At 39.5% G+C, this 12588-nt stretch overlaps 2 protein-coding genes across 2 annotated transcripts; both read right to left on the bottom strand.

Moving 5' to 3' along the window:
• Window positions 1–1601: 1601 nt before the first annotated feature.
• LOC121720663 (nuclear receptor coactivator 7-like) lies at window positions 1602–4061 on the bottom strand. The gene is made up of 6 exons (XM_042107005.1): window positions 3831–4061; window positions 3368–3493; window positions 2941–3093; window positions 2567–2662; window positions 2358–2431; window positions 1602–2207 (listed from the first exon to the last, which is right to left on the bottom strand). Exons 1-6 carry the CDS (start codon window positions 3942–3944, stop codon window positions 2072–2074), a joined length of 699 nt encoding a protein of 232 aa, XP_041962939.1. The 5' UTR covers window positions 3945–4061; the 3' UTR covers window positions 1602–2071.
• Window positions 4062–6059: 1998 nt separating this feature from the next.
• On the bottom strand, window positions 6060–11426 carry LOC121721035. Its single transcript, XM_042107586.1, has 7 exons — window positions 11385–11426; window positions 8888–8977; window positions 8282–8404; window positions 8071–8127; window positions 7610–7720; window positions 7330–7443; window positions 6060–6934 (listed from the first exon to the last, which is right to left on the bottom strand). Exons 1-7 carry the CDS (start codon window positions 11424–11426, stop codon window positions 6698–6700), a joined length of 774 nt encoding a protein of 257 aa, XP_041963520.1. The 3' UTR covers window positions 6060–6697.
• Between the last annotated feature and the right edge of the window lie 1162 nt (window positions 11427–12588).

Below are 12588 nucleotides of genomic sequence, written 5' to 3'. Positions count from 1 at the left end.
CCTCTTTGGCTGAGGGCGTCCCACTAGGAAGACAACAATGCTAACCTGCACCAGCTACTACCAATATAAATGTCGAGTGTAGCTGAGTGTGTAAGAGCATTCGAAGAATATGGTTCCAAAAACACTATGGACCCTTTCAACAAGGTAAACAAAAACAATGCTTGAACGTTCTATTTGGGCCCCAATCTACTTCCTCTGCATTAAGATAACATATGGAATGTTAAAAAGGAAGTCTTGTGGGGCCAACTATGATGCTGATAATGGAACTCTCTTGAAAGGGTTTTGAAAACATTAATAAGTCATGTTATTTAATTTAATATTTCAAGTAATATCAAAATTGCAGTTCTGTTGATTTATACAGTATAAATAATAATAACCAGTTACATTTCCACTGAAATTACTTAGAAAACAAAATGATAAAAAATCATTTATGAAAAATCATTAAAATAGAGGATAGAGCATTTTGGAACCAAACTCTTCATTTTATAAACAATATATCCTGTAATAACATAATTCTACAACCCATATTTCAATACATAACATAGCAATATGTGTTGATAAGCATTTATTGTTGTGGCTCATTTCAATGATGACATACTTCTTTCTGCGTCTCTTTCTTCTTTATCTACTAACTCTGCACACCGATCAGTATGACATTGTGACATATTTGCCTGTAGGTGGAGGTAGAGACTGAGGATCGATCATTCCCTGTTGTGAGACAAGTAAACTGGCTTTGGTAAAGTCAGCAGGAAATATCAGATGCTTCACCATTCCCTTAAAGTCTTTTGTTGTGGTTCAATCATTAGCTGTGCTTCCCTTCAGGTGACAGATAAGGAACTAGGGTGTAGCTCACCGTCACCTCTATACTGACCATTCACCACAGTGAACAGAGTCGCAAAGAGGAAGGGGTGTGTAGGTGTGTTTATGTGCTGACATATTGTGGGCCCCTAGGATTTTTAAAATTTTAGATTCAATTGCAAAAATTTAGTATTTCAATCCTTATAAATACTTACATTTTCTGTTACATTGCACTTGTTGACAGCAGCATGTTGACATAATTGATATGTTTGGATGTGGCAAGATAAGTCATACTTTTTCATGTACAGAGGAGGTGTGATAAAAGGAGAATTCAGGAGACATGACAGGAACCTTTTTATTTGGATCAATAGTGCTAACACTAAATGATTGTACAAAGGTACAAAAATAGAACTTTGTAGATGATGAAATATGAATAAATAAATACATAAATAAGACCAAACGGCATAAGAAGAATAAAACAATAACAAATATTTCAAGTAATATTGATCACAATGTGTCTGTTTAAAATGTTACATCTATCCCCCTTGCAGCAATAAAAGGAGTTATACAGTTTGATGACCACTATTAAAGCTGCAGTTGGCAAGATTTTTTTGATCATATTCACTGAAACCGACACTATGCTTCGACAGAACAACATAAAGCAGCCGGTTTTAGAAAAAAAAAAACAGCACTTCTATCTCCACCTAGAGCCTGTTATTTGTTTTGCAAAAATCCACAACTCCTGGTTCTTCTGGTCCAATCAGAGCAGGGCTGTGTGAGATCTGACTGTCAATCACAGTCTGGTGCGCACTGACGAGCACAAATTCGATGAGAGGGTGCTCGGTGGTAGTGGGGGAGGGGCATGAGAGTTGTAAACTTTACAAATCCCCTCAATCTGTCAGACTTGCCAACTGCAGCTTTAATGGCAATACATTTAATTACAGAGAGTGAGCAGCATTGTCCACATTCCAGCATTCCAGTACACAACAACATGGCACTGTCCACCACAGATAGAACATCTGCATAGTTCTTCAGACACTTTCAGATCTGAGTGTCCTGAGAAGAAAAACAGGCAGCTCTGACCTTTCTAGTACAAATCCTCAGTGTATTCAAACCATTTGGGCTACTGGCCATCACTGGTGACTGTGTTCCCTTGATGCTACCCAGATTCAGCACCAGCTCTTCTTCCGAAGATTCAGCACCAGCTCCTTGGTATTTATGATTTTAAATTGCATGTGATTAAGATCACATTATTCCATGGCCATCTCTGTTCTCACTCAAACGTCCATACCTCAAGCTCCTGCACAGCAAAGTCATGGTGGCCAGAGAGAGGCTGGTTGTTAAATGTGCTGCAAGAAAAACTGGAGCCATGATTCAGGTCATCATCCAGCCAGAGTCCAAAGGGACCCCTAGAGCAAATCAGGAGAAAAAACAGGATTAAACATGATTCAGACATGGGCCTAACTGGTTGCCAGAAAAAGCTAGAAAAATGAACAAATGACTGTACTGCACTGTACTGTGTTGTATGAATGACTGCATGTTCACATCTGAATACTCACCCGCCTCCCCCTAACTGTAGAGAATCTCTGAAGCCCTTCACAAAGTAGGAGTTTTCCCCAGTCCAGCTGAACATCTGTGTAGGCAATGAAAGAGTCATGTTAATGTCCACTATGGACAAAATGCCACAAACACAAATGGACATAAATACCATAATATCCATGGCAATGAAGCCTAATGATGAAGAATATTACATTAGCATTTATACTACCTTAAACTCTGGACTGAAGGTGTAGAGGAAGGTCTCTCCTGTTCCATAGCAGCTGTTACTCACTCGGAATGGATGGGAGGAGAAAGCACCAAACACCTGCGCAGAAGGGACATCCATACATACATGAGTACTGAATCTTTCTATACTCAAACCGTTGTTCACGTGATAACTAGGAATTGTGTGTGTGTGTGTGTGTGTGTATGTGTGTGTGTCTTTGTGTGTGTGTGTGGCAGTGAAAATATATACAGTGCATGTGGATGAGTAAAACACAAGACTGGTGAGAATCAGACGTTCTGAGACAGTGTTGATTTGTATCAAGTATTTTGTCAGAAAGGCAAGCATGAGGCTGAAATAGTATATTAGGAGATTGTTACCTGATTTTCCATGTCCTTGATGACCAAGAGCACAGGCCTGTCTACGCTCGCCATGTTGCTGTAGAGAGTTCTGAGGCTGATGCCATGCACAGCTGTACTGTACACCAGTCGCCATGGATAGCCTTGAGTTTGAGCAGGTAGGTGGGCAACCAGCTAAAGTAAAACAAAATACACAATGAATGTATTGATAGATAGATGATAGATACTTTATTGATCCCCAAGGGGAAATTCAAGATTAACAAACAAACAATAAATGTATATAAATGACATAGAACTGTAACACAAAATATAACATTACTGATTTATAATAAGCCTTCAGGATGCTTGACCCATTATTGAGCCATTGTCTGGTGCAGAATATTACTGAAAACAGTACATTTGCTCCCAAAGATGACAAAAACCTAAGAAGGAGACCACAATGACTCACTCTTTCAAGGTGTTGATCCCTTAGTATTTCGCTGGGGTCTCTCAGCTCTGGCAGCAGATCTTCAGGCTCTTCATCCTCCAAGCTACATAAGCTTTGCCTGCACTTCTGATCTTCAGCAGTGATGATCTATAGAAGACATGTGGTATATTAGTTTATCATATTGTACGGTTCCTTTGGACATATTTATGAAATTCTCAATGTGTTTGTGCTGTATTAAACAGAAGATACGATTCTCATGCTTTTAATTATATGTTGTAAGCCTAAATGTGTTGATAATGAGAAACTTAAACTACAATGTAATACACACAGACACCAGTTCTCAAGTGCATCCAGATTCATAAACCTGTTTTAGCTTTTCTCCATGGATATTTTGTCATTGTCAGACTTAGTAATTGCTGAATCAAGCAGTCAGGGAAACTGAAGCATTTGCTATGCACTCTTCATGGTAAAACATCAAACTAACCTGCTCATGCTTCTTCTGGTAGAATTTTTCTTCAGAAAAAATCACCATCACAAAGGGTTCTTCACCATTCTTTGCAAAGTAAATAACAGACCAATTGTCTACTTTTGGTGCCATGGCAAAACTATCTTGATAAATTTTAAATAAAAAGGCTGCTTAGTATGCAGCTTTGTGGATAGCTACTGTGTCTGAAGACTCACTGTGGCTCCTTTATATACACGGCTAGATGCTTGTTTTTTGTCGTTGCGCACATTTCCAGTCAGAGTAGAGACTATTTGACTCAGTTTCTGAAGAAAAATGTTTGGGGTTGGGCTTAACCGTCTGTTGGCAGAGCCTGAGGGCGGAAGCCTACCATGTAAGGACTTTCCTACAAGCTGTGTTGCTCTTGTTAACTCTTTCATCTCCAGTTTGCAAAGATGTTGTATCGAAAAGCTGAGCTTAGACTAATTGAGTAATTTCTTTAAATCCATTGTCATTTTTACTCTTTCTTGGTTATCTGTGAGTGTAACCTAGTTTTCATCATACATAAGAAAACAGGCAGATTTGGAGGATATGGACTAAGGAGTGGATTGGTCATGGATATGGATTTGGATGGATGTATTTGATGGAGCAGCCGTGGCCTACTGGTTAGCGCTTCGGACTTGTAACCGGAGGGTTGCTGGTTTCCCGAGCACCGTTATTGTAGCAGGCAGCTCACTGCGTCCGAATTATTGTGTGCTTCACCTCACTGTGTGTTCACTGTGTGCTGAGTGTGTTTCACTAATTCACGGATTGGGATAAATGCAGAGACCAAATTTCCCTCACGGGATCAAAAGAGTATATATACATACTACTTATACTTATAGGCACTGTGTAATAATACTGTTGTATTATTTATACAATCCCATGTCAAGCCCTGTGGGCGTGCATTTTGGCCCTGAAAGGAAACGTGTGCACAGTTTGGGACTCTACTTCAAGAATCCCCATAAAGTGATGCTGTTCACTGGGTGTTTGACTAGGATCACTATCACTGAGTAATCATTCCATGTTGTTTTCTGTCTTTTAATTACAACTTTTTAAACACATTTAAACTATTGCCCTTTTATGCTTTCATATACTATTACCTTGTGTGTTTTATGTTTTCTTTTTTATTCTTTACTTTTTAAACTATTCTCTGACTATTGCCCTTCTACGCTTTTATTATGACCACCGCGCAGCGAAGCGGCGGTCATATAGGTTTACACACAGTAGACATATGTACACATGTTGCACATGCACACACACAAGCGCACACAAATGCACGCACACACACAGACACACACACACACACATATAAACATAAACACGTACACACACACATGCACACAATTCAAGAATTTCTCAGAATTATGAACAGGCAAGATGGGGGTGGGGTTGTATAAAATGTATTTTATATGTGAAATCTATGAACTAATCATGTTTTGGTACTTCTTGTCTAGCAGATACCAGTGAGAAATGAGTGTGCATAATGCAATTCAGTGAGACAGTTAGAATCATATATGCCTTTCACCTTTTGTTTTTAGCCAGCAGCCAGACCAGCAGTGACACCCTGCCAGACCATGACTTTGCAGAATTACTGAACCTAAGCAGGCTTAGTTAGTACTTGGATAAGAGATCTCCTTCGAAGAGTAGGTTCCTGCTGGAGGTGAACATCCTGGCACATAATGGCTGTTGTGCATCACTCAGACCTTCACCCTCATCACCTGAGGAGACAGCAAACAAGACCAGCAGGGTGGGTTATACAGCAGTGCAATATAAGATGCACCCCCCCCCCCCCCTCCCTCTCTCTAACACACACACAAACGCAACCTGCTTACGTCTCCCTGTCTTCAAGCGCAAGTTCAATGCTTGAACATCTGTTGGGGTCCCCGGTACAGAGACATGCAATGCCACCCTTCACATTGGCTCTTTTACAGGAGCATCTTCGGGCACACATGCTTTTCTTGCAGCGGCAAAATAACTCACTGAAGAAGAAGAAAGTTACTCTGGCAGACCCTATGGGCAGGCCAGCGAACCCTTCTTTTTCGGTGAGCTTTTTTTTTTTGCCAGTTTGCAAACGGAGTGCATTACCACCATCTTCTGAACTGAAGTGTGATGGCAAGTGTACCCTGTAGCCTCGTTCTGGTCACCGGGTGAATAAGGCAAATGTTCATAAGACTTTACAATCAGTCTTCAATGATGAGTTACACATTTACTTTTTTATTTATTTGTCTCTGTATGTGTCTTAAATGTTATTTGTCTCTGTATGTGTCTTAAATGTTTTGATGTGTATGTCTTGTATGATGTTGTATGGCATATTTGTTGGTACTACTGGCTGTTAAAACCAATTGCCCCTCGGGGACATTAAAGTTTCCTTACCTTACCTGACCTTATTGACTGTCTCTATGCACAGTCTCTTGGTGAGAAGGCTGATTTGATCATATATTCAGGATATGGAGTTTACATTAACACAGAGAAACCTGGTTATGAAGATCCCTGTATACATGATAAATACTTCTACTATAGTTACTCATTACTGCGTCATATTAATGCATACTAGTCAGTAACAATCACAAACCAGGATAAGGTGTATACATGCTGAAGCACCAACGTTTATGTTGGGGTACCCAAGCTAGCATCATTGGGTTTCTCAAAACCAGTATAAGGGATATTCTGGGTTTATGGAATCGGAATATGATGTTTACAAGTACAAACACAAAAATGGAATCCTTCAAAAAACCCTAACCAGGATACGCAGGTCCACATAAACACTCTCATTGACAATCATAATTGTAGATCACAATAAAAAGAGGTACAGTAGGTTATGCAGAAGAGAATAAATAACATAGGCATCACAGGCATATACATGTGGATCACAATGTACAACACAGAGAGATATGCAGAGAGCCATGTACATTCCTGTTAGATATAGTCTTTTTTAAAAGGTCAATCATGCAAATACTGTCAGGGAAATACATTAATATATCATAATTAATTTCAGATTTTTGATCAGGTGTCTCCCCCTCAGTTAGACCATAATTGGGTTCTGTATCAGTAGGGCAGAGTCGGTCGGTGGTGGTGCTGGAGACAGGCTTTGGCACTGGGCTGCCCTAGATGGAGACAAGATATGAAAAACCAAACACACAGCAAACAACTCATGCATATGTTTTTCCACCACCAAAGAAGGCTATAGGTACATTGCAGGTAGATTGCAAAAGTACCTTGTTCGTGGCCACAAGCTCCATCTACACAGAGTCTATCTGACCTGTGCTTATACTCAAACATCCATTGGTGTGTGATTTCAGATTATACAACTGGTTTAAATATACAATTTTTTTGTCATCCAACTTGCATGTGCTACCACATGACTTGATTTTAACGTGTGTTCAGTGAGTATTTCCATGGAAGCAGTTTTCCAAATTTAAACAAGATTATGGTTTTACAGTATTATAAAGTATATAACATAGCTATATAAAACGGTGACACTTGTTATGAATATACTTACTTCCGAATCACCTAAAGGTAGTAGCACGAACCCATAACATATTATGAAAAGTCCAAGAAGAAATTCCAACACCGACATACCAATCAGTATACCTAAAATGTTGTTAACAGAGTACTGCAAAGCAAAGAAGAAACATATTAATGGGATATTTGAAGGGAAGGGTGTGATTTGGTCACAATGGTAACAGTATATATTGAAATAAAAACATTTTGATATTAAAAGATATTCAGATATTAAGATATTGTGTGGGAACCTTTTTTTAAGAAGGGAGGAAACCTACCCCAGCAGTACTTGAGGTTTCTGATTGGTATGGTGTATTCTTTGCCACGAGTCCACAACATACAAGACTGAATAGAACATCCACTAGGTGAGTATAGAGATTAAATCTTATCTGTGGACCCAAATACAATCATAATCATTTTAAACAACTGCATTACTGTTTTCACTTCACTTTCCAATATTACACCATATGATGTTATTTGACCGCTTTTCTCCATATTACTTTCAGGGGATCAACTCTGCAAGTTACAAAGCATTGCAACATACAATAAACTGAGGAGGAGAATATAAGTTCCAGATATCTTAGAGTAATTCTGTATGTATGTGTGTGTGTGCATGTGTGTGCATGCACAAAAAAGAATGTGTGTGTGTGTGTGTGTGTGTGTGTGTGTGTGTGTGTGTGTGTGAGAGAGAGAGATGGGCGTGTATGTGGGTGTGGGTGTGTGAGAGAGATGGGCCTACCAAAGAAGGTGATGGCTTTATCGCAGGAAGCAGAAGACATAGTCCTGACAGCAGGATCTGAGTTAATACACAGGCCACAGAGGAAGACAGGCTGAATACAGAATATGTAATAGCAGGGCACCTCACCTGACAAAGCTAATAACAACACTTAATAAAGTAAAAAGGATAACTCTTCTGTCTGTCTCTTACCCTATCATACATTTACACTTACCAAGGCAGCATATGGGAGAAGCGTAAGTCTCTCTCGATTTAAGGGGTTGTGGACCTCAACATTTATGCCCTTCAAGATCACAGCAAGTGCAAGTACCAACGACCCAATGCTAAGTTCAATGAGCTGAGAAATTAAGAAAAAGTAAATTATTTAACAATTATTTAATAACTTGCAAAACCCTGCGAGAAATCACATGACAAAGCATTGTTTAGCATCACACACAGTAGGTAGACTCAGTACAGTTGAGACATATTTTGGTTTTCCACTACCGCACAAAAACTGAATAGACGTGATTTTTTCACATATTTCCTTTGCTTGTAGACTAAGGTATCATCAATCAATAATATCCACAAGTAATTTATATTTTCTCAAATTAGCCCATACACGGTACATTTTTGCTTCGACTGTACCCATATGGGGTACTCACAGTAATGGCATGTGTAGTGGTGCCCGCCAGCGGTACACTTCACATATGACCACATGCAAAGTAAATAACACACCAATTGTCTACTTTTGGTGCCATGGCAAAACTATCTTGATAAATGTTAAATAAAAAGGCTGCTTAGTATGCAGCTTTGTGGATAGCTACTGTGTCTGAAGACTCACTGTGGCTCCTTTATATACACGGCTAGATGCTTGTTTTTTGTCTATGCGCACATTTCCAGTCAGAGTAGAGCAGACTATTTGACTCAGTTTCTGAAGAAAAATGTTTGGGGTTGGGCTTAACCGTCTGTTGGCAGATCCTGAGGGCGGAAGCCTACCATGTAAGGACTTTCCTACAAGCTGTGTTGCTCTTGTTAACTCTTTCATCTCCAGTTTGCAAAGATGTTGTATCGAAAAGCTGAGCTTAGACTAATTGAGTAATTTCTTTAAATCCATTGTCATTTTTACTCTTTCTTGGTTATCTGTGAGTGTAACCTAGTTTTCATCATACATAAGAAAACAGGCAGATTTGGAGGATATGGACTAAGGAGTGGATTGGTCATGGATATGGATTTGGATGGATGCATTTGATGGAGCAGCCGTGGCCTACTGGTTAGCGCTTCGGACTTGTAACTAGGATCCCTTGTGACTAGGATCACTATCACTGAGTAATCATTCCATGTTGTTTTCTGTCTTTTAATTACAACTTTTCAAACATATTTAAACTATTGCCCTTTTATGCTTTCATATACTATTACCTTGTGTGTTTTATGTTTTCTTTTTTATTCTTTACTTTTTAAACTATTCTCTGGCTATTGCCCTTCTACGCTTTTATTAAGACCACCGGGCAGCGAAGCGGCGGTCATATAGGTTTACACACAGTAGACATACAGTATGTACACATGTTGCACATGCACACACACAGGCGCACACAAATGCACGCACACACACAGACACACATAAACATAAACATGTACACACACACATGCACACAATTCAAGAATTTCTCAGAATTATGAACAGGCAAGATGGGGGTGGGGTTGTATAAAATGTATTTTATATGTGAAATCTATGAACTAATCATGTTTTGGTACTTGTTGTCTAGCAGATACCAGTGAGAAATGAGTGTGCATAATGCAATTCAGTGAGACAGTTAGAATCATATATGCCTTTCACCTTTTGTTTTTAGCCAGCAGCCAGACCAGCTTTGAGACCCTGCCAGACCCTGACTTTGCAGAATTACTGAACCTAAGCAGGCTTAGTTAGTACTTGGATAAGAGATCTCCTTCGAAGAGTAGGTTCCTGCTGGAAGTGGTGTTGGTGGCTGGCCAGTAGGTGGCACTCTTCCCTGTGGCCTATTAATCCCAATGCCCTATTTCAGTGACAGGGACACTGTACTGCAGGAGATGTTTTCCTTTGCATGAATGTTAAATTGAGGTCCTGGGATTAAAGATCCCATGGCACTTATCGCAAAGAGTAAGTGGTTCCTTGATTTGCTGGCTAAATTCCCAACCTGGTTCATTCAATTTGGCCTTGTAATCATTCTCCCAGTGTGTAATTGGTTCATTCACTCCTCTCTCTACCTGAAACTAGCGTGTGGTGAACATTCTGGCACATAATGGCTGTTGTGCATCACTCAGACCTTCACCCTCATCACCTGAGGAGACAGTGTTACGACCCTGCCACAAACAAGACCAGCAGGGTGGGTTATACAGCAGTGCAATATAAGATGCACCCCCCCCCCCCTCTCTAACACACACACAAACGCAACCTGCTTACGTTTCCATGTCTTCAAGCGCAAGTTCAATGCTTGAACATCTGTTGGGGTCCCCGGTACAGAGACATGCAATGCCACCCTTCACATTGGCTCTTGTACAGGAGCATCCTCGGGCACACATGCTTTTCTTGCAGCGGCAAAAAAACTCACTGAAGAAGAAGAAAGTTATTCTGGCAGACCCTATGGGCAGGCCAGCGAACCCTTCTTTTTCGGTGAGCTTTTTTTTTTTTTTTTTGCCAGTTTGCAAACGGAGTGCATTACCACCATCTTCTGGACTGAAGTGTGATGGCAAGTGCACCCTGTAGCCTTGTTCTGGTCGCCGGGTGAATAAGGCGAATGTTCATAAGACTTTACAATCAGTCTTCAATGATGAGTTACACATTGACTTTTTTATTTATTTGTCTCTGTATGTGTCTTAAATGTTATTTGTCTCTGTATGTGTCTTAAATGTTTTGATGTGTATGTCTTGTAGGATGTTGTATGGCATATTTGTTGGTACTGCTGGCTGTTAAAACCAATTGCCCCTCGGGGAAATTAAAGTTTCCTTACCTTACCTGACCTTATTGACTGTCTCTATCTCTTGGTGAGAAGGCTGATTTGATCATATATTCAAGATATGGAGTTTACATTAACACAGAGAAACCTGGTTATGAAGATCCCTGTATACATGATAAATACTTCTACTATAGTTACTCATTACTGCGTCATATTAATGCGTACTAGTCAGTAACAATCACAAACCAGGATAAGGTGTATACATGCTGAAGCACCACAGTTTATGTTAGCAAGCTAGCATCATTGGGTTTCTCAGAACCAGTATAAGGGATATTCTGGGTTTATGGAATCGGAATATGATGTTTACAAGTACAAACACAAAAATGGAATCTTTCAAAAAACCCTAACCAGGATACGCAGGTCCACATAAACACTCTCATTGACAATCATAATTGTAGATCACAATAAAAAGAGGTACAGTAGGTTATGCAGAAGAGAATAAATAACATAGGCATCACAGGCATATACATGTGGATCACAATGTACAGTACGACACAGAGAGATATGCAGAGAGCCATGTACATTCCTGTTAGATATAGTCTTTTTTAAAAGGTCAATCATGCAAATACTGTCAGGGAAATACATAAATATATCTTAATTAATTTCAGATTTTTGATCAGGTGTCTCCCCCTCAGTTAGACCATAATTGGGTTCTGTATCAGTAGGGCAGAGTCGGTCGGTGGTGGTGCTGGAGACAGGCTTTGGCACTGGGCTGCCCTAGATGGAGACAAGATATGAAAAACCAAACACACAGCAAACAACTCATGCATATGTTTTTCCACCACCAAAGAAGGCTATAGGTACATTGCAGGTAGATTGCAAAAGTACCTTGTTTGTGGCCACAAGCTCCATCTACACAGTCTATCTGACCTGTGCTTATACTCAAACATCCATTGGTGTGTGATTTCAGATTATACAACTGGTTTAAATATACAATTTGTTGTAAAGCTACTTGCTGTAATGTCATCCAACTTGCATGTGTTACCACATGACTTGATTTTAACGTGTGTTCAGTGAGTATTTCTATGGAAGCAGTTTTCCAAATTTAAAAAGGATTATGGTTTTACAGCATTATAAAGTATATAACATAGCTATATAAAACAGTGACACTTGTTATGAATATACTTACTTCCGAATCACCTAAAGGTAGTAGCACGAACCCATAACATATTATGAAAAGTCCAAGGAGAAATTCCAACACCGACATACCAATCAGTATACCTAAAATGTTGTTAACAGAGTACTGCAAAGCAAAGAAGAAACATATTAATGGGATATTTGAAGGGAAGGGTGTGATTTGGTCACAATGGTAACAGTATATATTGAAATAAAAACATTTTGATATTAAAAGATATTCAGATATTAAGATATTGTATGGGAACCTTTTTTTAAGAAGGGAGGAAACCTACCCCAGCAGTACTTGAGGTTTCTGATTGGTATGGTGTATTCTTTGCCACGAGTCCACAACATACAAGACTGAATAGAACATCCACTAGGTGAGTATAGAGATTAAATCTTATCTGTGGACCCAAATACAATCATAATCATTTTA

Source organism: Alosa sapidissima, chromosome 10, assembly GCF_018492685.1.
Source record: "Alosa sapidissima isolate fAloSap1 chromosome 10, fAloSap1.pri, whole genome shotgun sequence".
Taxonomy (NCBI): Eukaryota; Metazoa; Chordata; class Actinopteri; order Clupeiformes; family Clupeidae; genus Alosa; species Alosa sapidissima.
This window is presented reverse-complemented; position numbering and strand designations above follow the sequence as displayed.